Source organism: Rhagoletis pomonella, unplaced genomic scaffold (assembly GCF_013731165.1).
Source record: "Rhagoletis pomonella isolate Grant_MI unplaced genomic scaffold, Rhpom_1.0 Rhpom_scaffold_00281, whole genome shotgun sequence".
NCBI classification, from domain to species: Eukaryota; Metazoa; Arthropoda; class Insecta; order Diptera; family Tephritidae; genus Rhagoletis; species Rhagoletis pomonella.
Genome location: NW_023458835.1, coordinates 38,111 through 61,768, shown reverse-complemented (window position 1 = coordinate 61,768; position 23,658 = coordinate 38,111). Strand labels below are relative to the sequence as shown.

Here is a 23,658-nt window from a genome sequence, read left to right as displayed (position 1 = left end):
ATTGGGGCCGGAGCGAAGGAGTGCAGAATGGGTGGTTTTTCCTCTTTTATGGATCTTCTTGGGATGAGAACTGCTATTATTGCTATTGTAGCCAGTAGTAATATTGCAATGGATGCAGAGGTGAGGTGATGTCGGACGGTTGTTTCAATTTTAAAACTTCGTAGTTTTGATTCTGTTAGGAAATTATATTCTTTGAGCTTCTGAAGGTTTAGTACTTCGAACGTGGTGTTTGTCTGGATTTTACTAGGTGGTAGGGATGGAATGCTAATCTCGTCATAGAAGACTTCATGATTGTCTTCATAAATTATGCCGTTTACTTCGACATTGCAATTTTTGTACTTTGGTATCTTTAGTGCTGCAGCTTGATCTTATGTGCGTGATTGGGACATTAATGAATAAAATGAAGTTCGGTTCTGGTTGCGTAATGGATTCTATGCGTCCAACATCTTGAAGTGAGCAATTAGCTGATTCATTTCTCATGAGCAGGGAACGGATTTTTAGGACCTAAAAACCTATAAAAAAGGCAAAATAAAATAACGAAATAGGCTGAAAAAGGCAAAATAAAATAGCGAAAAAGGCAGGAAAAGGCACTAGGTGTTGCAAAAAAGGCAAAACAAAATAGCGAAAAAGGCACTAGGTATTGCAAAAAAAGCAAAATAAGGCACTAAAAAGACAGAAAATACGAAGAACAATCAAAAAATACATTTATTTTAGAAATGTTTATATTACAAGTAAAGAGAGAAAAACTATGAACTAGTTTCATTATATGAAAAATGTGTACTTTGAATCTTTGACTATTTTATCCTTTCGGGTTTCTAACTCATAAAACTTTAATCTGTATAGTTGTAGTAACATTGAACCACAAGATGCATTTTGAGGTTTTCTGGCAGCATTTTCATTCGATTTTCGCGAAGAAAAGCCTTGAATATATTATATGTGTGCTCGACGTAAGTTGATAAAAGCGGCGCCCAACTTAAATATGGAACGTTTGAAACGTTCATATTATCAGGAATAAGGGAGTTTTCCTCGCCCTTTATAATTTTATCCACACCCCTTATTGTCTCCAAGCCTTCGTTAGCTGAGAAAACGGCTTTGAATTTTTCCAACACCAATTTGGCAAGAGGTCCCTGCGCTTCTTTAAGCCGCATGGGCAATGTGTATATTTTTTAATCTTTAAAAAAAAATTGTAAATGCTATAATCACTTTTTTAAAGGTAGAAAAGGCAAAAAAAGGCAAATATCTTAAAAAAGGCAAAAAAAGGCAAATATCTTAAAAAAGGCAAAAGAAGGCAACATCAAATGTGTATATATGGAATCAGGGAAAGCTAAATCGTGGACATTCTTAATCGAATATACTCTATCTCTTTAGCAGAAAAAAAGGCAATTTCCATAAAATCCGTTCCCTGCTCATGAGTCTGCCGATGCAATTTGAGTCTGCTGAGCTGGCCCGTGACTTAGGTTGGGGACAGAAGTACGTTGTTTCTACTTTTGGGCAAGGTGCATTTAAATATTGTATGTTCTTTACATTGAAATTTACGTACGGCTTAGTTACTATAAGATTACTATTATTAATAGGAAGTGGAACAATATGGTATAATGAATATTTTTCTGGTGATAAGTTGGGTATACGTATGTTAAAAATAATATTTGTGTTATTATAATATGCTTCTAAGCTCAAAAGTTCATACAATTGTTCAGTTGATTCAATTTTTAGATCTTGCTTGCTTAGGCGATTATCAATTTCTTCTAGTTCGTTTGTTGATAGTAGGAACTTGGGTATTACATTGAGTCTGCTTAGTACTATTGCTTCAGCTATGTTTGATAAGTGATTGGTTAGTAAATCGATGTTGAAATTAATTTGATTGAGGTACTGGATTTCGACAAGAATATTTTCTTCCCGTTTAATTTTGTTTGCGGATTTCTCTAAGAATGTTTTTATAATATTTTGTTCTGTGTTGATATGGCCACTGATGTTGTTAAATCTATTTATTAGTTGAAAGTTTATTTCGTGTTGTACAAGTACGTTTGTTATGTTATTCATGTTAGATATTAGGTATTCTATTTGATTGTTAATGTCTTGAGCATCTTGTGCGTCCATATTTCCGGTAATAAATTTAATAGCTGTACCTAAACCATCTATCAAACCTCTTCTATGTCTTTTTATGGATGTCAGTGTAAATAGTCTGTTTTGTAGTTCTCTAAGTTTTAATTTGGTTATGTTAATAGAGTCGGTGCTCATTGCTGTTCACTCGAATATCTTAAGAGTTTCTGAGATGTTAGCAATGTTACCTTCGTACTCGTCGAGTTTGATTATATGGATGAGGTTAGAAAAGTTGGTTATGGTCCGGGATGGCCCTAGGTGTAATGGTAGCATTGTGCTGTCGCTTGTTAGGTTGTGTATTTCGATGACTTGTGCGGACACAAGCGATAGTCTGGAAAATTATGGGATGGGTATTGAGGAGTGAGGAATGAGTTAAGAGGATTTTATGCATATATGTGTATAATATATGTATGTATGTATATTAGACCGTTCGTTAAAAATAAAATTTGGTTTGCCGGGCGGAAAAAGATGTCTTTTGGTCTAAATGTAAGCTGTGCAAAATTTTATTCGAATATGATAACTCTAAGTACTTGCGCGTTGCATTTGAAAATTTAGAAAACCATACGCATTCTGGGAAAAATTTTTTTAACAAAATAGTTGAAAGTCGTGCATTTTATAGTAATTTCCTATGTAAAATAACTCACACAATCTGAATATGAGGTTGAAAATTAAAAAAGTAGAATAGGTTTTAAGAATTTGCGAAATATCAAATTGAGAAAACAACATTTTCAATTTTTTCCAAAAATATCCGGTTGTGATTATCACACCGCAAAAAGATCTCCACCAGATTAAAGGTCTTTGAAATCCCTATGAACCTGGTATACAATGTTTTGCAATCAAATTATCAGTTTAAGAGTTATCTGCCAATTTATTAGTGAAATCGGACACAATTTTAAGTCGCATCGTTATTCCACTGTGAATTACACCTAAAAGCTGCAAACTTTTTGTTCTTATTATTATGCTATGTTAAAACTTATTTAATTTCAAAGTATTTCATTGACAAAAAAGAGGAGCAAAAACAATTGGTGATTCAACTTCTTTATTAAAAAATCATGAAATATAGTTTTATTTTTTACAAGCTTTTTCTGAAATATTCTTTTCTTATCAAATTTGGCCACATTTTATTGAATTTGGCTACTGGGCACTAGGTTGACCAAATGAGCTTTTCAAGCGGTTATTAGACATTCTTTTGAGCGTAGTATTACTTGAAAATAAGGATCATAATATAAATACATAATACATTCAATAAGTACCGTTGTTTCAGTTTTACAAGTATAAATGTATCCCACAGAAACTTCCAAACTTTATCAAAAAATCAAATGTTATTTTGCTATCTCAATTTATCTTATTTTATCAACTTTTTTGCTAGCCAAGGCATGATAATTTGTGACAATTGTTAAAAAATATTTCAAACTATTGCTTAATGAAACAAACCTATTGTCAGCTGTTTTTCTAAATGCGATGTGAATAACATGCCAATGGAAATGATATTTTAATTTATTTTACAATCAAACGTGCTGTACAGTATCGATACGTTGCTTGATTCCAATGTCATTTCCTAAATTTGCTATAACTTTTCTATTTTCAAATCGATTTGCAAAAAATTTGGATCTGTATACTTTGAAATTAAATAAGCTTTAACATAGCATAATACAGTATATTTTGCTTTGCTGCCTTTGTGCTTAAGTGCACATTTAAGATACCTACCCCAAAATGCGCATCAGCGGCATTATTTTTAACATTTATAAGGAAACTGCTACGATAGATGCATTCAACATACCTGTACATTGGCGATACCTGCTTTAAAAATTGTGCGACTAGTATCAATTATCAATGAAAGTATTACGTTTACCTGCACTGGCCCTACAATTACCTAATTTTACAACCTTTTATTTATTTTGCTCATCTCACAGAACAACGTAAATGGCTATAAATTTTTCTAGTTATATAGATAATAAGATACCATTCGAAAAAAAAATTTTGCTTGCATTATTTTCTCTGTGATAAGTGCTTCTCCATTATTTGGTTTCATAGGGATTCGGATACCTTCCTCATTGAAGTAGTAAAGAAAATTCGCTTAAGTGCCTTTTTCGGTTAGGTGCACAAGTTTTTCGTGCAAAGAAGGATGTGCAGCTAAGCAAAATATACTGTAATAAGAACAAAAAGTTTGCAGCTTTTAGGTGTAATTCACAGTAGAATAACGATGCGAGTTAAAATTGTGTCCGATTTCACTAACAAATTGGCAGATAACTCTTAAACTGATAATTTGATTGCAAAACATTGTATAGCAGGTTCATAGCGATTTCAAAGACCTTTCATCTGGTGGAGATCTCTTTGCGGTGTGATAATCACAACCGGATATTTTTGGAAAAAAATGAAAATGCTGTTTTCTTAATTTGAAAAAAACGATAATTTCGCAAATTCTTAAAACCTATTCTACTTTTTTAATTTTCGACCTCATATTCAGATTGTGTGAGTTATTTTACATAACAAATGACTACAAAATTCACGACTTTCAACTATTTTGTTAAAAATTTTTTTCCCAGAATGCATATGGTTTTCTAAATTTTCAAATGCAACGCGCAGGTACTTAGAGTTATCATATTCGAATAAAATTTTGCACAGCTTATTTTTAGACCAAAAGACATCTTTTGCCGCCCGGCAAACGGTATATTTAAAAAAGAAGTTGAAATAACGAACGGTCTAATGTATATATATATATATATATATATATATATTTTTTTTTTGTTTTTTGTAGTAATAGTATGGATTTTTTTTTATTTTATGTTTACTTTTATTGACCAACCAATCATATTCAGTGAAGGTTGGTCTCGTCCGTTTTCCTTGTGCGTCAATCATATGCCCTGATTGTGCTGTAGTACTCATTGGATGATGTTTTCGATTTATGTACCTAGATGGTACGAGTTTTATTTCTTATTTCGTTTCCTTAGTTGGCTTTTATGTATCTTTCTGTTTCGGTTAGTTACAACTGTAACCTTATTGTTTTTTTTGAAATCAAGTGCTTTGAAAATCTGGGAGTCAACTTATTGCGTCTGGCTTCCTTTCTAAATACCACTTCGTTTTCAGCACGATCTTCTGCGGATTCTCTTGATTTGTTCAATTTACCGAGTTTTGTTCGTGTAACCTGTGATACCTTCTCTTTGATCTCTGGATATAATATATTGAGAAATTCGTTTAATTTAGTTAGATATTCATGTTCGCCGGTGGAATCTAAGGTTTTAAGAAATATGTATGGTCTTCCGAAAAAGAGTTCATAGGGAGTGTATCTGGTTGAAGAATGTATTGCGTTATTATACGTATTTAATGAGTGTTTCATTCAACATTTCCTCGTGTTCAGTGGTCAGTTTGTGTTCTTTTCGTGTCGAAAGGATTATTCTGTCCATCTCAGTTAATGTAGAATGAAGTCGTTCTACTGGAGCATTACTGCTTGTTTGTTGGAATGATGTGATGTGGAGACTAGTTCTGATTTGTTTACAGAAGTCCTGGAAAATATTCGCTGTGAATTCAGGTCCTTGGTCACACACAATCTTTCTAGGGATGCCGTAAAGGCTTGTGTAGCTTTTTAGTGCTCTAAGAACTGTAATACTAGTTCTAGCATTTAGCGTAAAGGCGGCGGCAAATTTGGAGAATTTGTCGATAAGGGTGAGAATTTGATTGCCATTTATAGTATATATGTCGATGTGAACGATTTCTAATGGCTTTTGTGGTATTTCTGGTAATTCGTATTGTATCTTGGGTGGATTTCTGTCATATTTGTGGATTTTGCATCTGTCACAGTTGTTTATTGTTTTGGTTATTATGCTTTCAATATTGGGGAAGTAGATTTCTCTTTTCAAATGTAGAAAGCATTCATCTATTCCTCTATGGTTTGATTGTTCATGGTACTCGCGAATTGCTTGTTCTTGTTCGTCTTTTACTCTTATGTCTTTCAGAAGTACTTTGCAACGTAGGATGCGGAATGTTTTGTTGTGTGAAAAATATTTAGAGAAAACTGACTGCACGATGCGGAACGTACTGTCATCTGAATATATTGCGGTAAGCCTATTTGGTGCCAAGAATTTCTTGAATATGTCTATTATTTCTTCTTCGTTGAACATGGGTCGTCTAACGGTTCTCCTTTGTCTATTCCTGAAAATGTTTTCGACTACCATTGGTGAACCTTTGTCTTTTACCTCAAGTATCATCTGAAGGTTGAACTCATTTAATGGTTTCTCCGATATCGGAATACCGTCATTCAAGTTTTCCTCCAGGCTGTGAGCTGTGCTAACCATTGTTTCGTCCGTATTGTCGTTCGCATTCAGCTCCTGACACTTGGGGTCAGGCTCATTAATTTTAACTCGGCTTAGTGCGCCGGCGTTTGTGTTCCATTTACCTTTCTTGTAAACTACCTCGTAGTCGAACTCCTCGAGCTTAAGTCGCCATCTAACTAGTTTAGAATTTGGTTCTTTAAGATTCATGATCCAAGTTAAAGGTTTGTGGTCTGTTACTATCTGGAATTTGCGTCCAAATAGGTATGGACGGAAATATTTCCTAGCCCAAACGATTGCTAGGAGTTCTTTTTCGATGGTGGAATACCTGCTTTCGGTTTCTGACAATGTGCGACTTGCAAAGCAGATTGGTTTGTCGCTACCTATTGGTCCTTGTGGTAGAATTGCACCAAGTGCGAAGTTGCTTGCGTCCGTGGTGAGGACGAATGGTTTTGTAAAATCGGGATGTTGTAAAATTGGGTCGTTTACTAAAAGGTTTTTACAAGTTTCGAACGCTTCAGTACATTCACTGTCTTGCATTATCTGGGCGCCGTTTTTTAAGCATTTTGTTAGGGGTCTTGTCAGTTTTGCAAGATCTTTGATGAATTTCCTGTAATAACTGATTAGTCCTATGAAACATTTGATTTCTTTGCGAGTTTTTGGTATTGGGAATTTTCTGATTGCATCAACTTTCATGGGGTTTGGTTTGATTCCTTCAGGTGTTATAATGTGTCCTAAAAAGGCTATTTCCTTTTTCATAAACTCACATTTGTCCATTTGAATTTTGAAATTGGACTCGCGGAGCTTTTCAAAAACTAGTTTGATGCTTTCGAGATGTTCTTGTAGTGAAGTGGAAAATATAATTATATCGTCAAGGTATACCAAACATTTTTTTCCTATTAGTTCTTTAAGGACGTTATCCATAACTCTTTGGAAAGTGGAAGGTGCGTTTTTTAGAATGGCATTCTGATGTATTCATAGTGCCCTTCTTCCACAGTGAACGCCGTCTTTGCGATGTGTTTGGGGTCCATTTCAATTTGGTGGAACCCGCTTGCAAGGTCTAGGGTGGTAAAATATAGACACTTTCCAAGTTTGTCCAATATTTCGGTAATGTTAGGTAGTGGGTTTCTATCTGATATTGTCTTTTCGTTTACTTTCCTGTAGTATATTACTAGTCGCCACTTTTGTTTTCCGCTTGCATCTTTTTTCTTAGGCACCACCCAGACGGGTGAGCTCCATGGGGAATAGCTTTGTCTGATGATGCCCTGTTCTAACATATTGGCGATTTGTCTTCGTACTTCTTCTTTATGTACGTATGGGTACCTGTATGATTTAGTGTATGTTGGAATATCATCTGTTGTCTTTATTTGATTTTTGATTGCGCTAGTGAAAGTCAAGGGTTCGTCCGGCTTATATATTAAGTCTTCATATTGTTTAAATAGTTTTATTAGTTCTTTGCGTTCTTCGGTATTGAGATGGTCGAGTCTGAGTAGGTCACGAATATTTATATCCTGTGGGATGTTACCCTGAGAAAAGTTAAGATTGTTCAACCCTACGTGGTTCGAAGGTATGTATTTTTCAACTTTAAGTGGTTGCTCAATACATAGTTTTTCTTCTGACTGGGAATAATTTGCTAATTCCATTGTGCTGAACCAGTTTTCGGCATGGTAGAGTCCTTCGGAAAGAAAGAGGTTTGGTTTGAGTTCTATTTTGTCGATGTACTGGAAGCTTGGCAAAGATTTTTGAGTTTCCGGGTGTTATGATTTGGCCAGATGTCAGATTAGGCTTAAGTTTAATTTCGTTAACAGAGTTTTTGGTTAAGAGTGTTTGTGTCGTCAAATCAATTTTGGCTCCCAACAGCGTCAATGCATCTATACCTAATAAACCATCGAAATAGTTGTGGAACTTAAATATTAAGAAGTTAATGGAACCGTTTTGGTTAAATTCTTTGAAAATTGGCAGAATGGTTTTTTTGTTAATATGGTATTTCTTGAAGGCGGTAGAAATTGTCACCTGTTCACAATTGTATTGTTTATTTTCGGGTATATATTCTGGATTGATGAAAGATACGGAAGCTCCTGTGTCTAAGAGAAACCTAAGGTTTCTGCCAAAAGGAGAGGATATATTTATATATGGCAGTGTATCCCCGTGTTCGCTTAGTTCTACGTATCCTGTTGCGTCTCCGAGGCTACATTGTGAAAATTTTGTTGGTCCTCTACGTTGGTATAGTTATTAACGTCGCTTTCAAAGTAGCGGTCTAAGTTATTTTGGTAATTATTAGTCTCGTGGAAATGAAAGTTTCCCGATCGAGAATATCTTGTCTGTGCACTTTGTTTAGGTTTAAATGGTTGTTTACTTTGTTGCGTCCTTGAGGTTTCTGGTGGACTCGTCTTATTACTTTCTGACTCTTTATTTGTACCATATTTATTTGTTCCTGTGTTGGAAGTGCTTGTTGGCGTTTGGTTTCTCTGATAGTTAATGCCAGAAGACCTATTTGTGTTGGGTTGTTGTTGATATGGGTGGTTACGGTTCTGTGTTCCATTTTGATATTGGTGTTGGGTGTTATTCCTATTTAAGAACCTTTGGTACGAAATGTTTTGTTCTTTTATGCAGAAAGCTAAAGCTGTAGCCAGTGAGTTTGGTTGCATCGTCCGTATTCTAGAACCTAAGGGTTCGTTTAGGCCGCTAAGGAAAGAGTTTATGCAAATATCAGCATACAGATCCTTCTTCGCTTTTACCACGTTTGGATCCTGCTCCTGTAGTAGAACATTATTGCACAGCGCTGATTGCAGCTCAACAATTTCAATATAGAAGTTCTCGACTGTTTTGTTGAATTGCATAGCATTATGCAAGTCTCTAATGAGAGAGGTTTCCGTCCGTTTGTCGGAATAGTGCAGGATGAGATTTATTTTTATGTCGTCCCAAACTGGTGGGGTGCCGTACATGTTGAGTATCTCATTAGCTTGGCCTTCAATTTTAATTCTTATGGCTCGTAAAAGAATTTGACCATAGGGGGTGTTGTCTGTCCCTCTAATATAAAGTAGTATTTCCTCCACGTTATTTATAAATTCGTGAATTAATCTTGAATTGCCGTCGAACATTGGTAGGTCCTTTATGGCGTCCGGGATTCTCAAAGAATTAAAAATGTCCACCTGGCTTAAGCCAGTGGGGCTCAGTTGGTCGTTAGAGTTTGGCATCGTTAGGTTATCACAAATTTCAGAATATGGTTGATCGTACGTTTCACTTAAAGTGTCTTCCTGAATGGAGCTCAGATTTCTTGTTAATCTCCTTAATTGGTATGGAAAAATTTTTTGCAAGTGTGAAGCCTTTTGAGTTTTAGGCATTTAATAGGTTAATTTGAATTTATGATCCTTGCCGTAGCAGAGTTTTATGCTATCGGAAGGACTAAGCGTAAGATATCAAAAAATTTCCTTTGTATTCGGTTAACCTCACCGCAGCAGAGTTTTATGCTATCGGAAGGACTAAACCTAAGATTTCAAGAAAAAAAAAATTTCTTTTGTATTCGGCTAACCTCACCGTAGCAGAGTTTTATGCTATCGGAAGGACTAAGCGTCAGATTTCAAAAAAACTTTCTTTTGTATTCGGTTAACCTCACCGTAGCAGAGTTTGATGCTATCGGAAGGATTGTTATAATCTCTAATTTTTTTCTACGTGTAATTTAGGTGATCCTCACAGTTGCAGAGTTTGATGCGGTTGCGAGGATCTTATTCCAAATGAGTTTAGATTTAGATTTTATTTTGAGAGAAAGAGAAAAATAATATATATATATATTTTTTTTTCTTGTAGTCTTTGCAGAGTTTGATGCAAAGGCTAGCAGTGTAGTTGATTAAAATTCTTCACCTCTTTATGGTATCTTCATAAAGATATAAAAAAAATTTGTATGTGTTTTTTTTTTCTCACGTTCGCACGTTCACATATATGTATATATATATTTTTTTTTATATCACAATATTTGTTCTCTTTGTGTTGGTTTTTTTTTTACAAAAATTTTTTTTTTTAGAACATACAATATATTTTGCCCACTCACATTGAAAAATAAGCGATTGTCCATATATTCATACTTGTCTTCTTTCCTGGGGTTCGTTTCACAGCGGTAAGGGATTGAAATCCTCCAGAATTCAGTCCTTTTGGTACTGCTCTTTGTAGTGCCCGATGCACTATGGAAATTGTCTTCCGGCTAGGTACACTTGTTGCTGAATCCTGTCCACTGTGGCCGTCGACTGCGCCACTTAACTAGTTTGGAGATATCCCAAGTAAAAATATATAATCACTGGCTCCTCAACTGGAGCTGTACACCAACTAAAACATTCACTGCTTCGTTTCAAACTATCGAATCCATTCTTTATTGGGAGTTGGTTATATATAAAAAATGCTTATTCTATACTTATTGCTTATTGCAAAATAATATGCTTATTGGTAAGAATATACTTATGACCTAATTATGTATTATTGCTTATTGCAAAATAATATGCTTATTGGTAAGAATATACTTATGACCTAATTATGTATTATTGCTAGTGTAAGCAGTTCCGGGTTGGTGGCCGGCTAACTGCTTACTCTAGGCGGTTTTGTTGGTGCTAGCTGTGTTGCCGTTGCAGTAGGTGCCAGTGTCTGTCAAATGAGATGGGTTGCCTTTACATTTGATATTGTCACATGGTAAAAAAACATGGTAGGTTTAACAAAAAGAAAAAAAAAGTTGGTACATTTATCTATTGAAAATTGGTTGAAATGAACCTTTAAACCCCTAGGAAAGTGGTTCGGTTTTCGGTTCGGATCAAACATTTGTGGAAAATTTCGGTTCGGTTAAGGGTTCAGTTAATTAATAGAAAAAAGCGGTTTTCCGGTTCAAAATCGGTAAATGTATACATTATTTGCATTAACAAGAGAGTGATTAATATATCAATACAGTTGAATTAATATTCATAAAAATTCAATAAAGATATACGTTTGCACATTGGGGTGGTCCAAAAAAAAGTAAAGTCGGAACTTTAATGCTCTCACCCTCAAGGATTGTACTATTCCGAAAAAAATTGTTTTTATTTGGAGATCCAAAAATATTTAGGGGGCGATCAAATCACTCAAAGTTTTCAATTTACTTTGTGTGGGGAAAAACATGTTTTTGGTAGAAATGGTATCGAATTTTTAAAAATCAATATTTTTCGATCGACAAACTTTGTTTCTCTTTTGGAGATTTTCAATAATATTACGCAATTGTTTATTTAACCATATTATATTACTAAATCATTCTTATAGGACCCTTAAAACAAACAATGCAATGAGGCAGTGTTGCCGTTGAGAATTTTCAGAAAGTCGCAAAAAAGGGTAACTGACGAAAAAAGGGTCAACATATTATTTTTGCTTTTCTTTACTAACTAGTAAAAGAATAAATCTGACATTCCAAGTCAAAATCAAATTTACATGTATTATAAAGTATTTTCGCTGCTAGAACGTTCCGCTGTTGAATTTAAAAAGAAAATAGCGGGCCAAGCTTTGAACAAAACACGGAAATCGAGTTGCTGCAAGGAGAAGAGTCGCATTTCCCTTAAAAGTTTTAAGTGATGAATTTTTTCGTACTTACAGCAAGAAATATTTTTTAATAGCATGGTTCTGGTAACATTTCCTAGAAAAGAAAACTCTGAAAAGGGGCATAAGTCGCATATAATTTTGGGAAAGGAAAAATTTTAGAAAAGTCGGGTCAAAGGGTATTGGCGCCTAAAAAGAGTCAAATTGCCCCTTTAGTCGCACACCGGCAACACTTCAATGGGGACCCATAAAAAATCGCTAGTGTAAGAAATCGTAAAATAAGTAATTGGGTATTATTATTGGCAGTCTCTTAAAGAGAAGCAACGTTTTCCGATCAAAAATATTGATTTTACAGAATTCTATACCATTTAAACGAAAACTTGTTTTTACCCCATATAAAACACAAGAAAACTTTGAGCGACCACTAAATATGTTTTGATATAAAAAAGGGGTATAATTTTTTTTGGTATCATTTATTCTTTCATTTCATTTAACCTTATAAACTGTATGTTTTTAGAAGATTTTCTAATAGTTACATTTGTCACGAGAACATACCTATCCATACCTGTCAAGGGCAAGTATGTATATAAATGATGTAGGTATGCTATACATATATATTTATGTACTTATATGAGTTCCACATATGCACTAACTCTCACTATCGCTCAACATGTTTGTTACTCAATAAAGTCAGTCTTCAACTTGCACTGAGTGTTTATGCATATGCGGTTAGAATATTCTCGTTACATGGTGCCGAAACCTGTTTTTTCTAACAAACAAAAAATATATACGAAGCAGCTAGAATTCACACCGTCAACGCAAAAAAAGTGCGAAAGACTCCCTACAGAAGTAGTGAAAAATTATTTTCAAGCATCATAAAAAACAATAAAACAAAATGTTAAAACCACCAAAACCTCTGTTAATAATAACGACGTGGATATGGCACGAGAATGGACCGAGTGGTTAGAAACGTATGAATGCTATGCCCTTGCAGCAAAGGTCAACCTCGAGGAGAGCCCCGTGCAGTTGGCGAATTTTAAAACCGTGATAGGGCGGGATGGCTTTCGGTTAATTAATAATTTAGGCTTGAGTGAGGCACAAAAATCTGACCTACTTGAAATCAAAAAGAAACTAAAAGAACATTTTGTACCATCTCGTAATAAAACGTACGAACGGTATCAATTTCATCACATCAAGCAGCAAGAAAATGAAGCTTTCGATGATTTCCTACAAAAAATTCGAGAGCAGGTACGAAAGTGCGAGTCCAACAATGACGACGAATTTCTAACTGACCAAATTGTCCTGGGTATTCGCTCAGACGAAACCAGACAAAAACTTTGGATCGAAGACAAGCTGTCACTCGAACGAGCTATTAAAATATGTCGCACGGCAGAAAGAGCAACAAAACAAATAAACAACTTGAACGAACCAGATTCTGCAGTAAAAATTAGTAAAATTGATAAAGCCTTTAATTGCAATCGGTGCAAGACAGCTCACGGGCCGAAGAGTTGCCCAGCATACAACAAAGAGTGCGCACGCTGTGGTAGAAAAGGGCATTTTAAGGTCGCGTGCAGATCGAACATAAATAAAAAAAGCAGTATTCGAAGGAAAATCATAAAAGAAAAACTAAGAAGAGTGTGAATGTAATAGAAACAGAAGGCGAAAGCGATAGCTCGGAGTTTAGGTTCGTAGGCAAAATAAGCTGTTCCGAAACTTCAACCGAAAATGAAGAAAAATGGACAGAAAAAGTGCGAATCGGCGAATATGAGCTAAAATTGAGATTAGACACTGGAGCTTTTTGTAACGTACTACCAATTAGAGTTGCCAAAAAGCTTGGTGTTCAGATAAATAGCAGCGAAATTAAACGCTTAAAGGCATATGACGGCGGTTTTATAAAAGTGTTAGGTGAGACAGAAGTACCCTGTTGTACACAGCGTACAACGAACAACGTCCAAAAATTGGTATGCTTCAAAGTAATTGGAGAGAACTATCAGGCGATTTTAGGGGCTGACGACTGCGAAAAGTTAGGATTTGTGAAGCGTGTAAGCCAGTTAGGGTGCTGCAACAATTTCGAATACGACATAGAGTTCGTAGACAGCCCGAAATTTAAAATCGTTCCAGCGAGGAAGGTTCCATTTGCAATCGAGAAAAGTGTGAAGCAGGAAATACAAAAAATGGTTAAACTCGGCGTAATAAAAAGCGTTAGTGAGCCCACACCTGCTGTTAGTCCAATGCTAGTAGTAAACAAACGAAATAAGATACGTTTATGCATGGACCCGATCGAACTGAACAAATATATTAAGCGACCGATTTACCCTATAAAAACTGTCGAAGAGGTAGCAGCAAAAATTCATGGTAGCAAATTTTTCACCAAACTTGATTGCCAAAAAGGCTTCTGGCAAATCAAAGTAACTGAACGAACATCGAAATATTTAAAATTTTCTACGCCCTGGGGACGTTTTAGCTATCTTCGTATGCCCTTTGGAATTTCGTCAGCGCCAGAAGTTTTCTGCGGTGTAATGAATCGAACGTTAGAAGGCATAGAAAGATGCGAAGTGGCCATGGACGATATTTTCATACACGCACCGACTCTAAGCCGATTGAAAGACGCTGGATTTACACTAAATCGCGAAAAATGTGAGTATGAAAAGAAGTCGCTAAAGTTTCTAGGTCACATTTTCACCGAAAATGGGTATAAAGCAGACGAAGAAAAGATAAAAGCAATTTGCCTGCTCAAAAAGCCATCTTGTGTTAAAGAGTTGCAACGCCTGTTGGGAATGGTAACATATCTCGGCAAATTTATAAAAAATTTATCGAGATTGACAGAGCCATTACGCCCACTTTTATGTAAAGAAAACGTGTGGAGATGGGAACACGAGCATACCAGCGCATTCGAAGCTATAAAACGAACACTGACAAAAACTCCCGTACTAGCTTATTACGACGTAAAGAAACCAGTGAAACTATCGGTTGACGCCAGCAGTCAATCTATGGGGGCATGCCTGATGCAAGACGGCAGACCATTAGGGTACGCCACTAGAGCATTAACTAAATCGCAGCAAAAACAACCGCAAATAAGCAAGGAAGCCTGGGCTATCCGTTTTGGATGTCAAAAGTTTCACGATTACGTTTACGGGAAACAGCTAGAAATTGAAACGGACCATAAGCCCCTGCAAACGATTTTCAGCAATCCGATTCAAAATGCACCAATACGATTACAGGGTGTGCTGTACGACATTCTACAATATTCACCGAATATTACGTACACAAAAGGATCGATGATACCAATTGCAGATACTTTGAGCCGTGACTGCGAGCCGATATAAATGGATGAAGACGAGCCAGTTTACTTAATCCATGCAATTGGAGACACAATGCGCAAAAGGCTAATTAAAGAAACTGCAGCCGACGGCGAACTACATGCACTCAAAGCAGCCATCATGAGAAAATGGCCAGATAACGAAGTTGAGGTGCCAAAGACCATTAGAAAATACTCGGCTATTAGGCACGCAATTACGTGCGAAGACGAGTTGTTGTTGAAGGGTAACAAAATTATTCTACCACATAATTTATTAAAATCTGTCATTGCAGAAGCGCATAGGGGCCATAGCGGAATCTCAACGACCATGCATCGTATCCGTCAATCATTTTTTTGGAATGGTCTTACGACCGACACCAAAGACTTCGTTGAAAAGTGTGCAGTATGTCAACAAACACAACGAGCAAACCCTAAAAACCTTTGAAATTGCGAGACATACCCGAATATCCCTTTCAATTAGTGTCGACAGATATTTTCAAATTTAAAGGTGACGACTTTCTACTGATCGCCGATCACTACTCCGGATTTAACGACTTCCGAAAACTCAAGTCAAGTACATCATCGGAAGTAATATATTTATTACGTCAGTGGTTCTCCGTACATGGAATTCCCGAGATACTTGAGTCCGATGGAGGCCCACAATACAGCAGCCAAGCCTTCAGAGAGTTCGCAACAAACTGGAAATTCAAGCACAGAATTTCTTCACCACATTACCCTCAATCCAATGGATTCGCGGAGCGCAACGTTCAAACTGTTAAAGGTATTTTAAAAAAGTGTTGGCACGATGGAAGCGATCCATATTTAGCGATGTTGCTGCTGCGTAATACGCCGCGAAACAAAGTACTAAAATCTCCCAGTCAACGATTATTCAGTCGGCAAACCCGGACCATTCTGCCTATTGAAAAGATAAACTTCATGCCCTAAGTCGTGTTTGGTGTCACCAAAGAACTGCAGGAGTGATAATCAAAAACGCTATGCCGATCAGGTCGCAACTCCTCGCCCACCGCTTAAAACAGGCGACAACGTCAGAATGCAGACAGGTCATCGCGAATGGAAACCAGCCAAAGTCGTCGAGATTACAGAAAGTCCACGCTCAGTCATAGTGGAAACACCCGAAGGCAGAAAATATCGCAGAAACAGCAAATATCTCCATACAACAAAAGCGAATATACCTTCGGAAAACTCAACAGCGCTGGAATGTGAATCCAATAACGCTCACGTACCTGTATCCAATGAGTACCAAGAAATTGCACCTAGTGAACAATCACCTGGCCAGAGCAGCGGCATCCAAACTCAGTACTCCGGCAAAATGCAGACCGGCAGACTAAGGTCTCCCGCTACGGACGGAAAATCAAACCTGTCGAAAAATACGACCCTTCAAAATATTAAACTTAAGCAAATACTTTTATAAAATCTGAATTAATAGCATTTACTTTTATAAACACATATACTATTTTTCTTATACACATACAAATATATATGCATACGTATATACATGTAAATATGTATCCACAAATATACAAATATTTTGTGTGCACACACATCTACATGTAATACGAATGCGATGCATAGAAACTGAGTGAACTTCAGATTTATGCTCTAAATATGCCTCTAATAATAAGATTAAAAAGTTCATTTTTTTCTCAGAAAAGAGAGGATGTCACGAGAACATACCTATCCATACCTGTCAAGGGCAAGTATGTATATAAATGATGTAGGTATGCTATATATACACGATTGAGGGAATACAAAGGTTGCGCCGATCTCGGACCGCTATTCCTCTCTTAACGAATTTGACAGAATCGTTGTTTGCATGACGTCACACTTGTGCAACTTGTTTACGTTTTCCTTGCAACATTTTTTCTTCTTCTTCCATTCTTGCTCACGTTTTGGCATTTCTCTCTCGCAATTGCACCAGTGTGACGTCACACAAAAGTTATTCTCAAAAATCCTCTCTGATCGGCGCAATCTTGTATTCTATCATTCTTGCTATATATATTTATGTACTTATATGAGTTCCACATATGCACTAACTCTCACTATCGCTCAACATGTTTGTTACTCAATAAAGTCAGTCTTCAACTTGCACTGAGTGTTTATGCATATACGGTAGAATATTCTCGTTACAACATTTGAGTTTGAGTTTGAGAATTACATAATTATTCAAAAATATACTGAAAGTGAAAGTACTTAAAAAAGTATTTAAGAAAATGACATTAGTTTACACAATTTATTCATTTAATATGTTGGCTCTGAATCGCACACAGTTAACAACATTGAGGTACGCCATGCTGACTGTAAATTGATCGTTCAATGGGAATATATGCATTGTATTGCTTTCAAACTCTTTTATAAGGGGTCCAAGGTAGTAGTCCCTAAAGGAATAATAAATTGAGCACTTGAAGACAAGCTGCTCGAGGCTTTCCATTTGACCTAGATTGCACTGCATACATAAAGCATTTGGGTATATTTTGTAAACAGGCCTTTGATATAAAACCTTCGTGGGCAAGCGAACTTGAGCTAAAATTTTACTCAAAATTCCATGCAAAATAAATTCCCGCCAGAGCACATTCAGATAACAGATATTTTCGCCTCTAATTATATTCTTCCGCACTTTCAACTCATTCACAATTGAAATTAACACACATGCAGTGTAGCTACTTTGCTAGAAATCACTCAAAACGTCAGGAGTTTTTCACTATTCGCAAAGAATTTAATAAAGGAACTTGGCCAAAGATTTCTTTTTGCCACAATGACATGTTCACAATGATATATGAGTTGCCATTTCTCCTTGTTTAAAAAAAGTTTCTAAAATTTTTTCGCGAGCAATGTAGTCTGAAATATTGGTATTTATTTGACTATCGTCCAATTGTACCTAAATTGAGCTCAGTGTACCGAATGTACCTTTTGGTTTGAAAAATTCGGAAAAAGGTACACTCAGAAAAAACATTCCTTGATGCTAGGAAAAAAGTATATTATTTTACGGAAATATTACCTTGAAATGGCTCCAAAGACATGGCTGCCTTAATATGAGTAAACGATTTGACTCAGTTTAACACAATTCCTTAGTTTTCAGTACTATTTTGTTCTTTCTTAAGAAAAATTAACTTGCCGTGAAAGGAATAAACCAGCAAAAAACCCGATTACCACAGAAACGAAAGTGGAAACGAGCTAGGCGATGGGAATCGCTTACCCTTTCGCTTCAAGAAGGCCTTCTTTTAACCTGGGCATGTCATTGGCGGTAAGCCCCTACCCGCAGCATTACCTTCAAACGAAGGGAGAATGCATGGATAAACAGAATCCAGAAAAGCGAACAAAGAATGCCTTACAGACAATCTAATGTAGAATGCCTAGATAAGTACATACTTATTTATATTAAATTGAAATCAGAAAATGTCTTAAAAGATTAAAATTAATTAAAATTTGTATAAATCAGTTTTTATACAAACATATGTATGTATTTAGGTATTTAGATTTTACTTAAAAATCGGTATGTACATACATGCACATTTAATTAAGCTTAAAATTGTACTTCCTCACTCTTGTACTTCACTCCATTGACTGACTTCAACTTCGTTGCAAATTGAACAAAGCAAAACATGATTTTTATGCGAGACAAATTTCCACAGAAAGTAACGGTAGAAAAAAAATTTTTGGATATTCATTCTATTTTTCAGCTGACTACGATGTAGCATCCTACTTTGCATTTTCCAAAATGAAGCAATATTATAGGACATTCTACTTTGTATTCCCCGAAATGAAACAAAGATGCGAAATAAATAAAATATTGTAGGACATTCTACTTTGCGTTACCGGCAATGCCTAAAAGAAGCGAAAAAATTTGAAGGCATTATACCGCTATGCCTTCTAGAACACGTTACCACTAAAAGCGATTACCGATTTTTTGCTGGGAAGTATGTCATTTTGCTCGCGCCGCTTAAACAGTCGCAATGGCCGACAGAGTAAAACTGTGGAGTGCTAGTCGAGAGATGCAAGGTTCGTTTCCAACAACTTTTTTTTTTAATTTTTTTTTTTTTAATTTTTTAAATTTTATTTAAAAAAAAATTTATCTAATTTATTTTTTATGGTATTTGAGTATGTATTTATTTAGGTTTTACCATATTAATTTTACAATTTTTAATTTGTATTTAAATTGAAATAATTTACTTTCCTTACTCTAAGCACCTCCAACCGGACTCGATCCTCCGATCTCGGAACTAGAAGAAGTAGTCCTCACGCGAAGCCACAGCTAACATTTGCCAGGAAAGCAATTAACTTCGTCTTAACAGCACTGACAACATTATTTCTTATATTGAGAAAAATTTACTTCCTCAAATTAATGACGCAGTATTAGGTGCGTTCCAGCGATTTTTGGACTAAAACCTGTAGAACTGTCAAAAAGCACAATATCTCTCATAAGAGAGAGCAATGGTCGAAGAACTGAGAAAAAATGCTGGAACGCAAAAAAACATTTTTCCTGCGGGTATATAAATGTCAGATATTTGTTTACAAAATTATTAATTCAGGCAAAAATTCTGACACACAACATTTTAATTCTCAAAATATTTCGTTATTTTGGTACAATTGGCTTCTATTCTGCTAAAAATATTTCTTATAAATTGCATCAGCGCTTTCACTTGTTGTTTACAAATGCAACACTGCTCTTCATTTGACAGTTTCATTTATTTGCAGGAAGAAAAACTTCGGACTAAATCCTGCAACTTCTTACTGAAAGTAAGCATATTTTACTCTCACGAAAGTGCACTCAGTTACAGGAAATTGGTCTTCTCGAACGCTTTTCGGACTAAATCCTGCACAACCTGCAAATCGTACTGCTGCTGGAACGCAACTATTTTTATCATGAAACTGAATTAAGGAAAAACTTCTAAAATTGAGTAAATTTTTCGTACTATTAAGGAAAAAACAATAACTCTAAAACAAGGAAATTGGGTTCTTGTTTTAAGGAATTGTACCTACTTTTCCATCCCTGGCGCAGACATATATCCAAGAGAGATATCAAATTTTGTTGTTAAAAACTTTGACGAATTGCGTACAATTGAAACCACATGTTTGAAGCCTGCGCAAATTGATGTGAAAATTTCAATTCTATATTAAATATACATATAAAGTTTTTCTTTCGCCAATAATCGTAAAATCCGATTTGTGAGTGCACATATATATGTATGTATATAACGGGCTGTGTTAAGTATGTGAAAAAAATTAATACAATTATCAAAAAAAGTTATCAATAAAAATTCGTTTCTCTTATAATCAACTTATATGGCTACATATGTGCATGCATACATATTCCCAAAATTTTTTATTTGTAAAGGCCTGTCTGCAGCTCTCAAGAAAACTAAATGAAGAATTTATATACTGCTACACCGGCAAACATAGCTGACCGCGAAAAAGAGTGTACGCGTCTTTTTCCGCCGTCAACTATGTTAAGAGTCTTTCTTCAGTGAAGTTGTTTATGCATCTTTTTTCGCGGTCAACTCTTGAGCTCGCGCCTTTATTCGTGTCTCGTGACGACATATTCTGCCTTATTCTGAGTTTCGCCCGAAAAAAATTCCCCCGAAAATTTGTATTCCGCCCATAGTAAATACATGGAAACCAAAAGTGAAAGTGGTTCGGGTAAAATGAAACTCATGATAATGCTGATTTACTTTAAACTACTTTCACTTTTTTCAGACTTTACCTTTCCCAATAACTTTTGAAATTTTTAATTCACCACTCATAATTGTATTTTGTATAGCACCATTGCTTAAGTTGTTGCTTGTAACATCTGATTTGTTGGTTAATGACTGCAAATAGTTTTATACCAAATTAGAAGCCACAGGAGTACAATGGGTTATAGTTACGGTGACCATTCGTACCGATTTTGAGAAAATTGTCACGCTGAATATTTTTTAAAAGTCGGGACGCATAAGTGTCCCGATTTTTCATATTTGTACCACCTAAGTCCCGATTTTCAGTGCTTTCTTTATTAATTTAATAGGAGTTTATTATTAGACGAGAAATTTAAGCTATTAGCTTATTTTGTATGGAAGACTTAGCCAACATAACTATATTGGCCAAGTCTTCCATACAAAATGAGCTAATAGCTTAAATTTCTCGTCAAATAAAACACCTAATAGAAGTCTCCGTATACTCTAGCCCAAAAACCATTTTTCGGACGTGGCAGCACTTTCGTTATTACCCCGAAAATCGGGGTAATAATAATAACCAAATAAAAATTATAAAAAAGTATCCAAGGTACTTCCTTCGATTTCACAATTTTTCGTTAGAATCTATCAATCTTCAAATTAATTATGTAGATGATACGCTGCATTCTCCGATGCCTATTCAACTGAAGCGGTTTGTATTGATATGAAAATAATAGATTGGCGCTTACACAATATGTTAGTGTTTGGCCAAGTTTCTCCTCCGATTTGTTGCTGCGTTTTGATGTTGTCACGCAAAGGTGAAGGATCTACAGTTTTACGCCGACTTCGCCTGCGATTGCATTTTTATGAGAAGCTGTATTTCATGGCACAAATACACTCGGGGTTTGCCATTTTTTGTCGGGGGAAGACCGACATTAGAAAAAACTTTTTAATGTTTTATTTTTTGGTGTTGGTTGGAAGCTATGCTCACGTCCTGCTGAAAACCAGCGCGCATTGCTAACGGCTTCAAAACTCAACCAGTTCGAAACACAGTAAAAACCACTGACTTCAACAAAATATAATTGTAATCAAAGTCATTTTGTTTTATTACAGGTGAAATACAAATATCTACATATCCTGGACGCATCATTGTCACAGATCCAAAAGGCATGGTGCAACCGCGTATAAACGTCGAAAAGCATTCTCTGCGACATGTTGTTCTTAATGGACAAACAACGTTGCCATGCATTGCTCAAGGCCATCCAGTGCCAACATATCGGTAGGTACATTTACATACATACTTATATTGAATACACTTAGGTCTCTTTTTATGCGGTACATGCGTTCCTCAGAAAGCCGCATAAAAAAAATCCGCATACAAAAGTTCTTTACTTTCGTACAAAAACAGGGGATGCGTTCCAGCTGTTTCAAAAACCGCATAATTTCAGATACTACGTGTAAAAAATCCTAAAAAAACCGCATAAAAAAATCCAGTGAGGCAAAGGTACTTGCTATGAATGGCGTTAGAAAAGTCGATACAAATACTTAAGGAGTTAGGACACCTTACGAAAAATACTTATAACTGAAATATATATAAAAAAAAAATAATCAAATAAAAACACTTAAATAGGACTTTACTCCTTCATAAAAGACAAATAATAAATTAGATTCTACATAAATAATATTTTACGGTATTTCGAAATTGTCTAGTTAAGAAACTAAAGTTAATTGAGAAATTGCCAGGCCTTCAATAGCATCAAAAACTAACAGGACAATTCTGTCAAATGTCTTTTGTAAGAAAATGGTCCATTCTAGCAACCAGCGTTGCCGAAAGCTTTCGCTGTAGAGCTGGAAAACTATGGATGGCTCTATCGATAGTATCGATGGTTTTTGACTATCGAAAACATCGATGGTTTTGGTAAGCACTATCGATAGTTTTCACTCATACATACATACATACAAGTAAACTAATTTCCAATAAAAGGTTTAAAGGTTTATATGAATATTTTTTATTTTAAGGAATTTAACCTTTCTGTTCGATATTTTCTTAAGAACTGAAAAACTATGACAAAAATTTAAATTCAACTAACAATTATTTCCAAATACTGCTGAATAATATTAACATAAAAAGAAATACAGTAATTGCTAATTAATTTTAAAACATGGAATATTAATAAAAATTTTAAGTAAACTAATAGTAGAAATCAATATATTAAATAAGAAAACTTCTAACAATATAATTCAAATATTTTTGCATATAGTTTTCCTTCATTTATTTTATAATTATTGATTTATATAATTAAATTATTTAATAAATTTATTATTTCCTTTTATAAAGTTATTGATTTTAAGGGTCCTCGAAATTGAGCAACTTCTATTTTGTTTGGATTACTATAATGATATTTATTAAATTTCTTAGCAGTTTTCTGTGTGTATGCAGCTGGATTTTTAGTATATGAGTTAGGTTTATTTAATTCCAAATTTTTATTTTTCCTTTTCATATTTATTCTATCAATTATTATTATTTTTTTCTGTTCTTGTTTTTATTTCTTCAAAATTGATATCTAATTTATTTATAAAATCAATCGGTTTTAGTTTAGTTGTACTATGAATAGTATTATTATAGAAGCTTATCGACTTAAGAACCAACTCTTTTGAATCATTAATGTTATTGCCATTTTTTAATATTCTGATGTGTTCAAGAAGCGTCGAATGCAATCTCTCTATATCTGAATTCCCAGTGTGAGAATTTGGTGTTGTATAATAAGATTCTATATTATTT

The 23,658-nt window shown here is 35.2% G+C and overlaps 1 protein-coding gene across 2 annotated transcripts in view; it reads left to right on the top strand.

The window, feature by feature from the left end:
* LOC118750520 (Down syndrome cell adhesion molecule homolog) overlaps positions 1–23,658 on the top strand; it is a gene marked incomplete at its 5' end in the record, with an annotated part of 75,001 nt that overhangs the window by 39,545 nt on the left and 11,798 nt on the right. For both annotated transcript variants that reach the window (XM_036485236.1, XM_036485237.1), the window contains 1 exon segment: positions 21,990–22,155. In XM_036485236.1, the coding sequence (XP_036341129.1) occupies positions 21,990–22,155 (166 nt within the window).